The 19930-nt window shown below is 33.7% G+C and overlaps 1 protein-coding gene across 1 annotated transcript in view; it reads right to left on the bottom strand.

Moving 5' to 3' along the window:
• trappc9 (trafficking protein particle complex subunit 9) overlaps nucleotides 1-19930 on the bottom strand; it is an 83527-nt gene that overhangs the window by 17606 nt on the left and 45991 nt on the right. Inside the window, exon 10 of the mRNA XM_073821481.1 lies at nucleotides 5185-5311. Coding sequence (XP_073677582.1) covers nucleotides 5185-5311 — 127 coding nt within the window. The remainder of the gene's footprint in view (nucleotides 1-5184; nucleotides 5312-19930) is intronic.

The raw sequence follows: 19930 nt of genomic DNA, 5'->3' as shown, positions 1-19930 counted from the left end.
ACATGAATGATTCCTCAAATCAAGTGCGAGGTGTGCCGATGCTCTACTATGTGATCAGACTGACAACTTTCACCTGGTGGATGATAAAATGGGTTAAAAAGAAATCTGAGTCTTATACTAAAGCCATACAGATTGGAACAGAATGAAAAAAAGTCTTATTTGACTGGACTGAAATCAGTAAGCGATTGACTGCTAAAAGATCGCAATTTCGATTCAAATACTCATGCAATTTTATTTCGATTCGTCTGTGTCTATCAAACCTCTGATTAAACGAAAGGAAAGGAAAGGAAAGGAAAGGAAAGGAAAGGAAGTGAAGTGAGGCCAAGTATGGAGACCCATAGTAGGAATTTGTGCTCTGCATTTAACCCATCCAAGTGCACACACACAGTAGTGAACACGCACACACACCATGAACACACCCCCTGAGCAGTGGGCAGCCATTGCTGCAGCGCCCGAGGAGCAGTTGGGGGTATGGTGCCTTGCTCAAGGGTCACATCTCAGTCGTGGTATTGAGGGTGAAGAGAGTGCTTTTTTATTCACTCCCCCCACCTACAATCCCTACCGGACCTGAGACTCGAACCTGCAACCTTTGGGTTACAAGTCCGACTCTCTAACCATTAGGCCACGGCTGTTCCCAGAAGCCATACCAGAACATTCAAACCTTTGTTCACCTTGTTCAAATTAATTAAACATTTACTTAAAGGAGTCAGCAGAAGTGAGTATAAGGGTTTTTTATGCATCTTTGCAAATCGCCTTTCTTAATAATGTGCTAGTTAGCAAGTTTTGCGACTAAAGTAAACATTATGGCTCGTCACCCTACGGCAGAGAGGGGCGGGGTGAGCAGAGCTCATTAACATTTAAAGGCAAATGCAATAAAACAGCTCACTGAAGGGTAAAAAGGGTGTTTTTTACACTACCACTGAGAATTTTTAACAAATAGACTATAGACATTTAGACATTAAGACCATAACAAAACTTATCGACTTGTGGAAAATGGGCATCCGATGACCCCTTTAAACACTTAAATAGACTACAGCAATTAATATTTTATCACAGCCTCTAGTAAATTGCATGTTATTTTGCTTAGTTCAGAATCATGGGATAATTGTGATCTCTGTTTGAAAAAATAAAATAAAAATCTAGAATATACAGAATTTATCCAATACTAAAATTACTAAATATATTGTAGTAGCCTAAACTTTTGTACAGCGCTTTGCAACAATTCGTATTGTGAAAAGCGCTATACAAATAAACTTGAATTGAATTGAATTGAATATTCATCCAGCTCTACTAGCCACCACCCCAAACCCTAGAAAGCCACATAGCAACCACCCCAAACCCTAGAAAGCCACATAGCAACCACCCCAAACTCCCTAGAAACCACCCCAAAACCCTATCAACTACCCAAAAACCTTAGCAACCACCCTACACACCTCAGCAACCACCCCAAACTTTAGAAAACCACTCCCACCTCCAACAACTACCCACAACAGCCTCAACCACACCCAAAACACTTTAGCAACAAGCCTAAAACCCAAGCAACCACCCTAACAATCATCCACAACCACTCCAGACATCCTAGCAACCACCTCAAACCATAGAAGACCACCCCTAACTTCTAACAACCACCCACAACAGCCTCAAGACCACCCAAAACCCAAGCAACCACCCCAAAAGCTAGCAGCTACCCCAAACCCTAGCAATCACCCTGACAACTACCCCAAACTACTAGCAACCACCAGGTAAAAAAAAACTCACAACACCCTTACAACAACCCCAAATGCTAACAACCACCCGCAACCACTCTAGACACTTTAGCAACCACCCCAAAGCTCCAGCAAACACCCACAACAGCCTCAACACCACCCAATACACTTAGGCAACACTTAGTGAGTGGTTGCTGGATTTTTGGGCTGTTTTTTTATAAGGTTTGAGGTGGTTGCTAGGGTCTCTGAAATGATTGCGGTTGGTTGTTAGCATTTGGTGTTGTCGCATAGGTGTTGTAAGTGGTTACTAGGATTTTAGGGTGGTTACTAGGGTGTTTGGGGTAGTTGTTATAGCGATTACTGGTGTGTGGAGTAGGTGCTAACATTTGGGGTGGTTGCTAGGGTTTTTTCCTGTTGCTAAAGTGTTTTGGGCGGGTTTGGGGTGGGTGCTGAGGTGTTTAGGCTAGTTGCTAAGGGGTTAGGCTAGTTGCTAAGGGGTTTGGTTAGTTGCTAGGATTTGGGGAGGTTTCTAGCAGGGCTACACAAATAAATTGTGTGCGATTGTCATGCGCATCTCATGAGTAAAGCCAGTTCTGTGATTAGTAGTAAATCTCCATTACGCACATTCAGATGAAGCGGAGTTTAATACACAGAGCCTTAGATCACTGACAAGCTACGCAATATGCGATTTAAACGCGATTGTCAGTGATCTACCTAGCAACCACCCCAAATGTTAGCGCCTACTCCAAACACTAGTAATCACTCTAACAACTACTCCAAACACCCTAGCAACCACCCTAAAACCCTAGTAACTGCTCACAACACCCTTGCAACAATACCAAATGTTAACAACCAACCACAATTACTTCAGAGACCCTAGCAACCACCTCAAACCCTAGAAAACCAGCCCAAAATCCAGCAACCACTCACAAGAGCCTCAAAATCACCTAAAACACTCGAGCAACAAGCCAAAAATTCTAGCAACCACCTTAAATGCTACCAGCTACCCCATATCCTAGCAACCACCCCAACAACTACCCCAAACACCTTACTTCAGATACCCTAGCAACCACCTTAAACCAAGACCACCGCCTAACTTCTAACAACCACCCACAACAGCCTAAAAACCACCCAAAACACGCCAAAAACCCTAGCAAACACCCCAAAAGCTAGCAGCTACCCCAAACCCTAGCAATCACCCCGACAACTACCCGAAACTACTAGGAACCACCATAAAAACCCTAGTAACCACTCACAACACCCTTGCAACAAATGCCCCAAATGCTAACAACCACCCACAATCACTCTAGCAACCACCCCAAATGCTAGCAACTACACAAACACCTTAGCAACCACCCCAAACATCCAACAATGATCCACGGCAGCCTTAACACCACCCAAAACTCTTTAGCAACAAGCAAAAACCCTAGCAACCACTCAAAATGTTAGCGCATACCCCAAACACTAGTTTATCACCCTAACAACTACGCCAAACATGCTGGTAACCACCCTTAAACCCTAGCAACCACTCACATAATCCTTTACAACAAATGCCAAATGCTAACAACCCAGACACCTCAGCAACCACCTCAAACCCCCAAAAACCACCCACAACAGCCTCAACATCACCCCAAACCTTGTCAAGCACCCCAAACACCCTAGCAACCACCCTAAAAACCCTAGTAACCACTTGCAACACCCTTGCAACAACCCCAAATGCTAACAGCCACCCACAACCACTCCAGACATCCTAGCAACCACCTTAAACCCTAGAACACCATCCCAAACCTCCAACAACCACCCACAACAGCCTCAAAACCACCCAAAACAATTAGGTAACCCAAACACCCCTGCAATGACCACAAATGCTAGCAGCTGCCCCAAACCCTAGCAATCACCCCAACAACTACCCCAAACTCCCTTGCAACCACCTTATAAACTCTAGTAACCACTCACAACACTCTTGCAACAACCCCAAATGCTAACAACCACCTGCAACTACTCCAGACTCCATAGCAACCACCTCAAACCCTAGAAAACCACCCATAACCTCCAAAAACCACCCATAACAGCCTCAAAACCACCTGAAAACACTTTAGCAACAAGCCAAATACCCTGCAACCACCCAAAACACTAGCAACCACCTAACAACTACCACAACCATCCACTACACCCCAGCAAACACTACATATAATAGAAGCTACAAGAAGCAAGAAAGACAAGACTGTGCTTTCTAAAAAAAATAAAGAAATAGACAGGCACAAGTCTGCTCTTTCTGAGTTTCTAAATCAAGCTCTCAAGTGTTGACCAGCTTTCAACACTCTCCAGCTCTGTTTCAATCCTTCCTGTTCCTAGATATTCATAGAAAAAGGACAAGTAAAAAAAAAAAAAAAAAAAAGAATCAGTCTGAACTTTCACTTGATTCCAAACAATGAACAACTCAGCTTTAGAGCTTAAATGTCTCATAACACTGTTGCCAGAGCAACAACAGCAGTTTAATACTGACATTTACTATTTTCTATAAGACAATGATCGCTCTCAGAAAACAGCAAGATTTCATTACAAGGCTGTTTTAAAGAAACGCCTAAAATTCGCCCTCTGTGTAAATTTTGGCAGAAGGCAGCGAGCAAGACATTGCATGTTAACGACATGTGAGGAGGGAGATAAATATCAGGAGAAAAACTTGTCTGAAGTTTTATAATTAAATATCCCTTTAAGAATAAATTAAGGAATTTTAACAACTCAAAAAATAAAAAAGCTCTTCAGATAGGAGCGCTTAGAGAAATGGAGGCTTCAATCAAGCCAACATGTTGAGCTTTATCCACTGGTGGGATTATGAAATCTGTTAAACACATTTATAGGCCTTTCTTTCCTACGCACAAAGAACATCAGCAACTTCCTTGGGACAGATGAAAGGATATATGAAGTTTTGCGCTTCCCATTAAAATGTTTAATATGGGGAGAATAAAACAAATGAAAGCTGTGTATTTCATTTTCATACAGCTTTCTTGCGGCTCACAGGCCAACAAACTTCAAACAAGTTTTAAACCAAAGTTAGGGTTCAGATGAGTCATTTTTCAGACACTGAGCTGTGGAAATACACCATCAAAAGCAATGAGAGGACACCAAGATAAATGTGTTCAAATAAACAAAAAAAACGTTTTCTTATTCATGGAAAACAGACATATTAGACTATGTCGAAATAGTCTAAAAAAAAACGTTTGATGCACAATAATACAATTCAAACCATTAACTGAAGCTAAGCTGTATAAAGTGACAACCATGATCTCATTAACATATGACCTCCCACATATGCAAATCATCTACTTCATATATAGAATCCTTAAAGGGGCAGAAGCAAAAGCCAGTCTGTTTAATACCAAAGATCAGAATATGAGTGGAATATGGTCTTACAAAATTAAATTATGACTGTTTTTGGTACACTGATGTTAGGGGAAACAACAAAAGGCCCTCTCACCTGACGATGGGCAGCTTGGTGAAGGGAACAGGAGGAAGTTTGAGTCCATCAGGGAGGCTGATCACCTCCATTCCACCAGGACACTTCGACGTATAGTTTTCCAAACTCTGAGTCACTTCTTTTTTCTCTGTGGAGAAAGGAATAGAACATGTATTTTTAGTTCTGTGACTATTTTAAGAACTGTGGGTTGTGTTGTGTTGCGAGAACATACCGTAATTCCAAAAAAATATAGATTTTTATTAAGATCACATAAATCATTTTATATATAACAACACTTTATTAGGGCCCGAGCCCAAAAGGGCGAAGGCCCTATTGTTCTTCTAAGGATTCTTTTTTTTTTTTTTTTTTTTCTCAACCTTCCGGACACTTATGGGGGCTTTAACATACTCAAAAACTCTTGAAAATTTGCACACACGTTGGAATCTGCCGTCGTCCGGACGCCACAGAGGCTGGGACCCGGGCGTGGTTCAGGGCCTCTACAGTGCCCCCTGGAACACAGTTTGAAAACTTGATGTACTGCACACACATACTTGCACATATTGATATGAAACTCAGTGCACATATAGATCTCACTGAGCCGAACTTGTGTACTCTATGTCATAGGCTCCACCCAACAGGAAGTGAGATATTTAGGGCTGTTTAAAAAGTGCATGCTCTGGAATTTAATGTACTCCTCCCAGGATTTCCATGGGATTGTCACCAAACTCAGCCAGCATGATCACAAGACATTGGGGACGCTAAATTGCGAGGGGATTTTTGATATCTCGAACGGTTTGGCCGTGGCAAGGCGACAAAGTTATGGCGAGAAATGAGAAGCAGGAAAAGTCTAATAACTGTTGGACACATTGCCTGATTCTGATGCAACTTCACCAGTTTGCCTGTTGTATGATGCCGATTACATAACGTGACTATTATGAGTCAAAGTTACAGCGCCACCAACTGGCAGCAGAAAGTGTGTCATTTTCAAAATGCTTTGAAATCAGCCTCTTAATTTTACTCGATTTTCTTCAAACTTCATCAAAATAATGTCAAAACACGGCCGATGAGAATATGTAAAGGGGTCGATGATAAATCAAATGCTGTTGCCATTGCAACGTGTCAAACTTTAAAATTAGGTTCCTGTCTTTTCGAGGCAGATAACATGCTTAGAATTTCATGAAACTCAACACACACATCAATATTAATGATAGTTAGACACTGGCAAAAGGCCATAAATGGGTGTGGAGCAGGCACTCTATAGCGCCATCTTTTGACAAAAGTTGGGAGGTTAGTTTTTCCTACAGTCACCAAACTCTGTACATATATTGTTCTCATCAATCTGGACAACTTTCTAAATTAAACTCATTAGCTAAGACGAACAGGAAGCCGGCTATTTTGATTTGAATGTGGATTTTTGGAAAAATCAGGCTGTAAACAAATTCACACTCCTACTAAGAAGAACAAGCTGTTCACACCAAACTTTTTTAACATGAAGAGAAGATTCTGAAGATGCTAAACTGCGAGCGGATTTGGGATATCTTGAACGGTGTTGACGTGGTGATTTTTTAAAGATATAGTAAAAAAGATAAGTGTAATTTTTTTTATCTTTAAAGTGCAGCATCCAAACTCTTTAAAACTTTTTTCACACAGAGATCTAATCATTCTGAGCAAGTGTTGTTAATATCAATTTTATACAAGCTTCTATGAATTAAAGAAAATTAAAAAAAGAAATCAGAAACCTGCTCCCACTCTGCCTGAGTGTCTGTCTATGTGTGTGTGTTCAGTCAGAGTGAGCGAGTGCAAGGGGGAGGGGTGAAAGTGAGAGAGGGTGAGAGAGCAGTGACACATGCTGCAGACCATCTTTGAGGAAGAAATGCACATTGATGTAGTGTAATTACATAAATATGTCTGATCTTTGAGAAAATATAAAGGGTCACTAAGTCTTTCATTGTTTGTATTTTGCAGTTTTTTTTTTTTTTTTACTGAATTGTACCATACTTGTCCTATTCAGTCACATAGCAAAAGATAAAGAAAAATACAACTTTTTAGCATGAGCGATTTATCTTCATTGATAGACATTTATTTTCATAGTGTTATTTATTGAATATAAAATTTAAATGAACAATTTCAAGACAAATTTTGACAACAAAACAAAATTTGCTGTTATCTGCTAAAAACATCTGAAAATTGTACCATTTTAAGATGAATAAATATATTCCCCATTACAATACTCAACTTGATTTTTAAAGATACACTGTGTTCATGTTCATGTTAATTCACAGTACATAAACTAATGTTAAAAGATACTAATTTACCTTTTAATAATATATGAATACTTTTTTAGCTTAATATTAATTAACATTAATAAATGATATTTAATTATTGGTTATTTCTACTTATATAGTTATTGTTAACAAATGAAACTGGATTGCAAAATTTTATATATTGAGTGTATGTGTCTGTGTGTTGATTTTAAAGTGTAACCCTTTCAATTCAGTAAACTTTAAATCCAAACTGGCAGAGGGTTACTGTGAATGCATGTGCCAACTGGGCACCGTTTTCCTAATTGATTCTTAGTTGTGTAGCGCTTAAGAGTGATGTCTTATAACAGGAGTCACCAGCAAAGCAATATCCACACGAGAAAGTAGTCTTGAGATTTCGTTAAAGGGCGTGTCCGTGGCGGCCTGACAAAGTTTGTTGTTTCGCCATGGACATGGAAGTTGTTATAACTCAGCCATAAAATGTCCGATCTGCCTCAAACTTCACAGGTTTGGTAAGAGTTCTGGCCTGAAGACACCTAAAGGCCAATATTCAGATATTATCACAGCGCCACCTGTTGGCAGCAAGATACATCATATCTTTCACTAACTCAAACATACCAAGGTCAATCTGCACCAAACTACATATGTTTGATAAAAGTGCCGGCCTGAACACATCTACATGCCAGTAATCAGTTATAGGCATAGCGCCACCAGCTGGCAGTGGGAAGTTTGGCACATTTACATGACTTATGACATATTTCTCCTATATTTACTGTATTAAAAGCATACTGCCCACCGTTTGCTGTTTTCCTAAAGCCACCGGTCGGCGGTGAGCCCGGGTGCGAGGGCCCGTTCATTGCTGCTCGCAGCTTTAATTTCATTTGAAATTGTATTTAATTGCATTTTAATTAAATGAAATTTAATTTAATTGTTTTTTTATTTAATGTTATTTTGTTTTATTTTAATTAATTTTCTAAATAAAATGAAAAGAAAAAGAAAGATTTTATTAAATATTTACAAAATAAGATACTATAAAATAAAAAAGCTATCAATTCAAAATGGTGTACATATTTGTACATAATGTACATATAACACATCATGAATTATATATATATATATATAACCTAAATAATAATTAATAAATAAAACATTGATAAATAAGAATATACAATGTTATAAATGTAAATTATTATAAAATATTATTATTAAAAAATTATATAATGTATTATTGTTAGCATTATCACAAGTCTGTATATAAAACAAAGCTTTATAAATTAGAATACAAAATGTTATAAATGTAAATAAAATAATTATTCTTATATTATAGTACTGTCAAATGATTAATCACATCAAAAATAAAAGTATAAAATATACTGTGTATATTTATTATGTATATATAAATACACATGCATGTTTATATTTAAGAAAAAATGTTGTTTATATATTTAATATTTTAATATTTATATATAATATCAATTATATGTATACAAACATATACATGTAAATATTTTCAAAATATATACTGTATGTGTGTGTATTCATATATACATAATAAATATACACAGCATACACACATATATATGACCCTGGACCACAAAACCACTCATAAGGGTCATTTTTTGAAATTGAGAATTATAAATCATCTGAAAGCTGAAATAAATTAGCTTTCCATTGATGTATGGTTTGTTATAATAGGAGAATATTTGGTTGAGATACAACTAATTGAAAATCTGGAATCCGAGGGTGCAAAAAAAAAAGAAAAAAAAAGAAAATCACCTTCAAAGTTGTCCAAATGAAGTTCCTAATGCATGTTACTTACCAAAAATTAAGCTTGATATATTTACGGTAGAAAATTTAGAAAATATCTTCTTGGAACATGATCTTTACTTAATATCCTAATGATTTTTGACATAAAAGAAAAAGTCACTGAAATATTTTTGCAAACACATTTAAAAGGCATGTTTTATAAAATAGATTTTGCACTAAAATCTGATTGGATGAGCTATTAAAACTAATATTCTTCCTATAACACCACTGTTTTTAAGAGCTAACACCACACCTCGTAAATCAGCAGATCATCAATGTATCTAAAGTGCATCGAGAGCCCCAAGGGTGAAATTACCCACAATCCTCACTCACAGGTCTTTAGCCCAGAGGCAGATATAAATTTAACAAGGCAAATAATCGGAGCATCCGTACATCATGAGGGGAGACGTGCATGGCTAACGATCGGTCTATTTTAAGCTCTGTTTCCACAGGTGCGTGTCGTATTGACTTACTGCTCTGTCTATAAAAATGTTTACGGCCTCACTCTGCCATCAATTCACACCTCACAGCCTTTCCGATAAAACCAATGATCCCAGTGCAGTCACAAGCAGATCCAAACGCTTGAAAAGAATCCCTGCTGCGCTGAGCCACATGCATCCTACACATTACAGACCACAAATATAATACAAGAACAAATACAAATATATTGTTATGGTCCATAATGAGATTTAAGTATACAATAATAATAATAACTAAATGTAACTAAAATAATTATTAGACTATTAGACTGTATAATTTGTCTGTCTAGAGAAGTTGTGTTGTCAAAGGGTATTGTTGTCACATGTACAGTATTGTTTATTGATACAATAAGTGTTTATTGATGTATTGAGCTGCCATGACGATTTAATTTCCCTTTGGGATTAATAAAGTTCATCAATCAATCAATCAATCAATCAATCAACTATTTCTATTTCTATTAGCTGTCTCAAATCGATTAATCACGATTAATCACATCCGAAAAAAGTTAAATATATAACACTGCATATATAATAAATACACACACATATTTGTATGCATTTAAGAAATAAGTATAATATTTACATTTGTATATAATCTAAATCACATTTATAGTGTAAGCACAAACTGTTATTTTGGATGCGATTAATCGTGATTAATCGATTTGAGAGCACTAATTTATTATTAACATAACATCTTTATTAATACAATTTTGGATTAATAATAAAAATAATAATAACACATTATTTATAACATTTTGTATTATTACTGGCAATATTAATATTAACAATATAAAATGTTATAAAAATTTTATATTATAAATAAATATTAATAAAACAAAAATGAAAATACAAATAACAATTATACAAAATATTATAAATACTGTAATATTGTTATTACTTTATTATTATTTATCTTTATTATTACTTTTTTATTTTTAATATTTAACTTATTTTGGATGCGATTAACCGTGAATAGCCAATTTGACAGCACAAATTTATATTATTATTATTATCATTATATTTTATATAACTTAAAAATAGTATTAATAACATTTTTCATTAATAACATTAACATAACATCTTTATTAATAACATTTAGCATTAATAATAATAATAATAATAATACATACATACAATAATAATAATAAATTTTTAACATTTTGTGTTATTAATAACAATATTATTATTAACAATACAAAATGTTATAAATAATTAAATATTATATAAATAATTATGAATAAAATAAAAATATAAATAATAATAATAATTATTATAATAATAATTCAAAATATTATAATTACATTAATATTATTGTTATAACTATCTTTATTATTACTTTTTTAAATATTTTACTTATTTTGGATGCGATTAATCGTGATTAACCAATCTGGCAGCACTAATTTATATTATTATTGTTATTATTATTATTCTCATCATTATTATTACATTTTATATGAATAATACATTACATACTATATTAAAAACATTTTTAGTATTAATAACATTTTTCATTAATAACATTAACATAACATCTTTATTAATAACATTTAGCATTAATAATAATAATAATAATAACATTATTTTTAACATTTTGTGTTATTAATAACAATATTATTATTTACAATACAAAATGTTATAAATAATTAAATATTATATAAATAATTATGAATAAAATAAAAATATAAATAATAATAATAATAATAATAATACAAAATATTCTAATTACATTAATATTATTGTTATTACTATCTTTATTATTACTTTTTATTTTTAATATTTTACTTATTTTGGATGCGATTAATCGTGATTAACCAATCTGACAGCACTAATTTATATTATTATTATTATTATTATTATTATTATTATCATCATTATTATTATTACATTTTATATGAATAGTACATTACGTACTATATTAAAAAACATTTTTAGTATTAATAACATTTAGCATTGATAACATTAACATCTTTATTAATAACATTTTGCATTAATAATAATAATCAATTATTTATAATGTTTTCTGTTATTATTAATAATTCAAAATGTTATACATAAATATTATTATACAAATATAAATAATAATATAAAATATTATAAATACTTTAATATCATTGTCATTATGTTTATTATTATTTTTAATATTTAATAATAAATATTAATATTTATTATGATTACCATTATTTTTACTACTTAATATATTAAAAAAAATAATTGAACAATGTAACATTTAGCATTAATGATAACAAAAAAATTATTTATTTAATTTAAATTAATTATTATAATATATTCTTATATAAAATCTAAATGATTAATAATAATACAAAATGTTATACTAATTAAATACTATTATTAATTATATTAAATTATGAACAAAAAATTCATAAATAATAATACAAAATATTATGCCTTAATATTGTTGCTATCACCATGTATATTATTATTAATATTTGATATATAAAACAAAACATAAATAAATCATAAAGCTTTATAAATATTTAGAATACATAATTTTATATTTAAAATTTTATTATTATTATTATTATTATTATTGTTGTTGTTGTTATTATTAATACTACTACTACTACTACTACTACTACTACTACTACTACTACTACTACTACTACTAGTTAATTGTTAATTATTCTACAAACAAAAAGGAATCTTTTGCACCATGAACCGATGGGAATTAAAATCTTCATAAAACAGCTGCTGGCAGATTGCGGGCCCCCTGTGGCAGACGAGAAGGTGCGACTAACTTATAGCTGCCATTGATGCTTTAACATTACCCCAAGAAAGATCAGTCCCATCAACATTTCTCATTCTTCACACAGGGGTGCAGCTGGCCCATGGTGAAGTGCCATCTGAGACGGCAAGAAGGGGAAGGAGAGGATGAGTAGAGGTGTAATAGACATCCTTCACAACTCATTCTCATGTTGAGGGAATAATAGATCAAAAAACTGTCTGGCTATGAGACCAGACTACCAAAAAATGAATTTCAAATTAAATCCATCCATTAAATGAGACTTTTTGCACTTACATACTGGTGAACCACACCATTCAGATTAAAAAAAAAAAAAAAATTAATAGAAGCTCTCTGTGTGTATTGTTATTTTGACAGCACTGAAAGAGACTCATGTGCATTTTTGGATTTCTGTTAGAAAGGATATCTGCCTACAATTTGGTTATTTAACACTAATCTCAAATAACAAAAGGGAAAAAGCAAAACCAGGCACTTCGATTTGGAGAATTGTCAAAATTACTGAATCTATTTACAGAAAAGCTAGATCAGAATCAGAAAGACTGAAAAAGACAAATAAACTGCTTTCATTTCATTGCACCTATCATGATCTCATTAAAAAAAAAAAAAAAAAAAACATAAAATTTAAACTTATGTAAACATGTTCTCTATTTTTCATACTTTAAAAGTCTTAATAAAAATAGAGAAAATTGAGCCTGTTTTAAATGCAATATTGTCATGACTGTCAGTTTACTTGTCATTTTTTACCAATATTTGCTGTTTCAAAAGTGTCCAATACATCAGTGCTTCTTGGTTGAAAAGATAATCATGAAAAGATAAATGAGAAGAAAGAAAATTAGATCAGAGCAGTCAGTGCCAAAGTGATTCATATTCTTACTAATGGACACTTAAAGTGTCTGCAGGATTGAGAGAAAGTGAGAAAATTTCTCTTAGTAAATGATCATCTCAAGCCACAGCAGTCTCAATACAGTTGAGGTCAAAAGTTTACATACACCTTGCAGAATCTGCAAAATGTTAATTATATTTCACCAAAATAGGAGGGAGCACACAAAATGCATGTTATTTTTTTATTTAGTACTGATCTGAATAAGATATTTCACATAAAAAGATGTTTACACATAATAGAAAATAATAGTTGAATTTATTAAATTGACCCTGTTCAAAAGTTTACATACACTTGATTCCTAATACTGTGTTGTTATCTGAATGATACAGCTGTGTTTTTATTTAGTGATAGTTGTTCATGAGTCCCTTTTTTTGCTAAACAAGTAAACTGCCCGCTGTCTTTCTTCAAATTCTTTGTGTTTTTTTAGCATTTTTGTGCATTTGAACTCTTTCCAACAATGACTGCATGATTTTGAGATCCATCTTTTCACACTGAGGACAACTGAGGGACTCAGAATGCAACTATTACAGAAGGTTCAAACGCTCACTGATGGTCGAGATGGAAACATTGTTCATTGTTGGAAAGGGTTCAAGTTAGGGATGCACCGAATGTTCAGCAACCGAAATTATAATTAAAAAGTGAATTTAATTTATGCAATAGTGAAAGAAATTGGCAAAGTACATGGGGAAAAACCCCCAAAAAATGTGATCGGGAATCGGCCTTCGGCACCCAGTGTGTAATTTTGTTCGGCTTCGGCCAAGAATTTTTTATTCCGGTGCATCCCTAGTTTAAATACACAGAAATGCTGAAAAACCAAAGAATTTGTGGGACTGAAGGATTTTTTTGAAGAACAGTGGGCCGTTTAACTGTTCAAGACAAACAAGGGACTCATGAACAACTATCACCAAACATAAAAAAACACAGCTGTGGGTCATTCAGGTAACAACACAGTATTAAGAATCAAATTTAAAATTTCTTAGACAGTTTTAAATGCTTCCACATTGCCGACATGTTTGCTGCATTAGTGCGCACCTCTATTTGATCGTGTCACGTCATTGTACGGTATCATTTATTTGGCCTTTTCACTTATTCGCTTATTAATAATTTTGGTGGCTGAACATTCGGTGCATCCCTAATTTGAACACTTTCCAACAATGAACAATGTTTCCATCTTGAGCGTTTGAACCTTCTGTAATAGTTGCATATGAGTCCCTCAGTTGTCCTCAGTGTGAAAAAATGGATCTCAAAATCATACAGTCATTGATGGAAAGGGTTCAAACACACAAAATTGCCGAAAAACTAAAGAATTTGTGGGACCAAAGGATTTTTCTGAAGAACAGCAGGCAGTTTAACTGTTCAAGACAAACGAGGGACTCATGAACAACTATCACTAAACAAAAAAAAAAAAGCTGTGGATCATTCAGGTAACAACACAGTGTTAAGATTTAAGTGTATGTAAACTTTTGAACAGGGTCATTATTATAAATTTAACTATTATTTTCTCTTGTGGACTATGTAAACATGTTTTATCTTATTCAAGTCAGTAGTAAATAAAAAGTAACATGCATTTTGTATGATCCCTCTTATTTTGGTAAAATAATTAACATTTTGCAAGGTGTATGTAAACTTTTAACCTCAACTGTAAATAAACGTCCTCATTCAAATTAATCAAAAGTAGAAAATATCTGTTAACTAGCCATTTTGCCCTTTAGTTATTTTCCTTTTTTCGGTGAAAAAAGAAAAGAAAACTACACATGAATCACATTTCTATTCCCCCACCAGTTTTTAAATGATTGTAAAATGTGCTTTCAGTTATCATATGATTTTCATAGTACCAGGGATGCAAACAGAGGTATGGTCAAAAAGGAGTGAGATTATCGAAGCCCGTGCCCCCGCAGCAAATATCATATATTTTCATTTATAGTCGTTTCCCCCTTCATTTCGATCTCTTTACTTAACATTCTACATGCAAATGATACTGTAAATGCTCGACATATGACTGTGATTTTTACTGGAATGCAGTTTAAAGGTTGAATTTAACATATATTTTATTTTGTTTCGTCTAATTAATAGACTAGCCTATTTAAACACTAGTGTTTCACTGAGGTTTCAATGAATCATTGTAGTTTCATTTGTAAATGAAAACAGCTTATTTAGAGTCACACATGGGCATAAATACTAATAAATATATAATATATAAATAAATAATAACAATATGGAAAAAACTATCAGTTAATAGAACGATGGATAAATGTCTTGAAGGGCTATTTTATTTGATGTACTGTGACAATACAATTATTTACAAATGAAACTACGTGAATAATTCACTCGTCATTGAACTACTATATATTTATAGGCTAGTCTATTAATTAGAAGAAACAAAATAAAATATATGTTAAATTCAATCTTTAAACTGCATTCCAGTAAAAATCACAGTCATATAGCATAATCAAAGCTTTATTGTCGATCATTTACAGTATCATTTACATTCAAACTTTAAGGAGATCGAAATGAAAGGAAAAATAACGAATATAAACGAATGATACAAATACTACAGAAAAAGAGGGTCAGTTAATGAACTTACAAGACTGTGGGATGCACAAAATGTTTATTGTGGGCTTATTTTATTTAATGTACTTTATGTAATATTTATTATTAACTTATTTTGAATGCTGTCTACATCGCGCACAGACTAGCGTAGACAGCTTCGCATATTTTTAATTTAATTATTTAATATTGTATTAATTTCTATAATAACTAATAACCCATAAACCCAGGACATAAACCCTCTTTTTAGGTTGTAATGACACTTTTCTATGGTTATTGGAATGGTTAAAGGTTATTAGGGGTGTAACGATACACCAAAGGCATGATTCGGTTCGGTTCACGGTTTTGGGGCCACGGTTCGGTTCGGTTCGGTTCGGTTTCTGTTTGCTGTGGGGTTAGGGTTGGTGTCATCTTAACAGCAATGCTAAGTAACAATAGATTCACTTAATAACAAGAACAACTAAACTTTTTCTTTATTAACTTTGCCAACCCATTTTAGTACAGTCAGGATACCTGAGTAAGTTAGTGAAAATTAGACATTCACTTGTCCGAGTGAAAAATTTACTTGTCCGGGGCAAAAGAAATCCTTTTTTGCTGTAAATTAATCCATTCTGAAGCAATAGTCTCATCACTACTCTATAAGGTCTTACTTTAATCTGAATATTTGTGATATTTGCCTTAAATTGATTTCTAGGACACTTTTTAACTTTACTTTCCTAACCTTACTAACTGTAGGCTATGTGTCATCATTCACATCAAATCCTTACATTTTATCAATACATCAAATTAGAATAATTAGACTCTGTATGGCTGCACAAATTAAATCAGTATCAACAAACTCCATCTTTCCATTGCACAGGAAAAACCGGGCCTGCAATGAAATTGACATTTAACTGCATTTACTTGGACTGTTTAATGAAGATAAAAGGTTCCAAAAAATGCATTTACACAGTAAAATTGCAAATACATAAATAATGTAATAAGATTAATGTTATACTTTTTTTAAACATAAATCTAAAATGTTGGAAAAATGCAATACCTTTAAATATAAAATCGAACCACCAATAGATGGCAGTAGTCACTGTCTTAATGAGCGAGTCACGGATTCAACCATAGACGGATTCAACCAGTTCATTCACTGAGTAGATTCATTAAAAAAAATGCTAAATCATTCAGTACTGAAATACCGCTGTGTTGCTCGGAGATTCACGGAGGTTCTGCTGTTGCTTAGAACTATTTTCGTTTGCAAAAATGGTTAATGATGTGTCTAAAATGTAAGTCAGTTAACATTAACTACTAGTTTATTGAACTACTGTTGTATAAAATCAATGTCACTCACGTTTGCAATCGTAATGGTGCTTTCCTACCGCAGTATGTTTGTTCATGCTTGTTTCTGTTGCGCCTATTAGTGTTGATTTTCCGTGAGTCAGATAGCCTGCACGAGCTTGATACTTGATAGTGTCCGTTTTCAGTCATCTTAAGTAATAAAATCAGAATTATGCTCACCAAAGTTTCGTTGCTGCGCTAGTTATTGTTTGTAATTGATGTTTTAATCAGGTTACTTGTCCGGTCGGGCAAGTAAAATCCCCTTTCACAAAATCCACTTGTCCCGGACAAGCGTTAATGTCGAGCCCTGAGTAACCGAGTGTGATCGCTCACTCAAGTCACATGACATGCACTTGGAAAATACTAACTTTAGAATATAATATTTAGAACAAAAGGTCATCATTACTAATACAATTCAATCAAATGTGATAAAATAAAGATGTGTTTAAATTGGTTAAATTAGTTAGAGACAAGTGACGTCAACCTCAACAATGGGCAGCAGGGGGCGTGAGAGTACCGCGGTACGCCACGAGAGTTTCACGATACGTATCGTGGTTGGTGTATCGCGATATTTCGGTTCGGTTTGTAATATCGTTACACCCCTAAAGGTTATATTTAAATTTTTCATACAACATTAAGTTATTAACTTGACTGACTTCTGAAATAGAGGAGGTAACCAATGGCGTTTGAGATTACAATTAAACCAGCAAGTCCCGCCCCACTTTTGGTGTTTGTCAGCGCCGCGCTGCCCATGGGGTGGCACTAGCAAACACGTCTTCCCTGCGCTGTCGAGTCGGCCGCGTAGACGACATGTCAGCGCGGCGCGAGCACTTTAATACCGCGCTGTTTCGTCCCACTTTTGGGTTGTTTGGCTTCCCATAAAAATAGCCTCTGCGCCGAAACAGTCGCGGCACTGACGCTTCTGCTCTGCTCCTGCTACGCGCTGCCTCTGCGTGCGGTGTGAATGCTCTAATCTGTTAACATGGGCGCCGAAAAAAACGCGCTGCTTACGTCCTGCTTACGCGTGCAGTGTGAAACCGGCGTTATCGCGCTGATGTGACCGAGCCCGACCCGAACCCGAGCATCCATTCTAAATATCTGTCCGAACCCATCATCCTCTATAAGAGCAGCTGGCAGCAGATAATAGTGCGCAGCCAATTGGCTGACGTGTGCAGCTTTCTGACTCACTGTTTTCTTTTCATATAAGTTTCCTATGTTTCATGGACTGTTTACTTATTTAGTCATTTTAATACAGAATTTCCTATGATGAAATTATAATCTGACACTCCAATGTACCCCCCCACCCGCCCCCGCCAAAAAAAACCTCATCGGATCTGCACGATTCACACATGTCCCCCACACAGCCGTGAAAAAGGCGGCATCCGCCAAAAGGCGCGCCGTTTGCATCCCTGTAGTACTTTCTTCTCCGGTTCTCACAAACATAAAACAAAAGAAACCCAACACATAAAGTATTCACAGTTTCCGATGTGGCCTTTGTGCGTGACCCCAATTAACAAGGTGAAAAAAATGTTAATCGCTCATTGAGACTTTCTCGTATGACGTCACTGGTAATCAAATGGTGTCTTTTGTGTGAAGTGATTCATTCACAAGAAATACCTCACACGGATGTTTGCCAGCCCTTACTGAACAAAGGAAACTAAATCTCACAGACGATCTTTGTCTCACTGATGCAGATATTCTTCCTAAAAAAAGCACCTAATCAAAATTCATTCAAATTCAGAAACAACTGGACAAAAAGTGGTCAAAACCAGTTTACAGCTAAGCATTATACCCATAAATGACATTTAATGTCACTATAAAACTGCACTCACAACCCATTTTACTTCCATAATATGTTTATAAGTGAAGTAAATATAAATGGGTTTTTCAATGGCTGATATGCATAATTGTAAATATATTTATATATATCAACCTATATATGTTATATAAGAAAATATATACTACATAAATTGTATGAAGATAAATAAATAATACATGGAAATAAATAAGCACATTATAAATAAATAAAAAATAAATAAAGCAAGCGTCAGCATAAAACTGCAGGCACAACGCATTTTACTTCCATAATATTTTTACAAGTAAAATGAATATAAATGGGTTTTTCACACATTGTATGAAAATATATATATATATATATATATAATTTGGAAATAAATAAATAAATACATAAATATTATTTACTCACAACCTGTTTTACTTTTATAATATATGTGCAAGCAAAAAATGGGTATTAATTATTAAATAAATAATATATTGCTTAGAAATAATAATAATAATAATAATAATAATAATAATAATAATAATAATAATAATAATAATATTATTTGGAAATAAATAATAAATTATATGGAAATAATAAAATAAATAAATAAATAAATAAATGTTCTCACAACCTATTTCACTACCATAATATGTTTACAAATATAATGGGTATTTAAGGGTTTTTCCAATGGCTGATATGCAGAATTTTAAAATATATTTATGCATATCAACCTATACATTTTATATTATATAAACAAAAAATACATTGTATGGAAATATATTAATAGTATTTAAAAATAAATTAATTATACATTACAAATAAATAAATAAATAAATAAATGTTCTCACAACCCATGTTACTTCCATTACATAAAGTGGTATTAATGGGGTTTTCAAAGGGTTACATGCATAATTCTAAATA

Source organism: Garra rufa, chromosome 17, assembly GCF_049309525.1.
Source record: "Garra rufa chromosome 17, GarRuf1.0, whole genome shotgun sequence".
Classification (NCBI taxonomy): Eukaryota; Metazoa; Chordata; class Actinopteri; order Cypriniformes; family Cyprinidae; genus Garra; species Garra rufa.
Note: the sequence above shows the minus strand (reverse complement) of the source record. Positions and strands in the feature narration are given on the sequence as shown.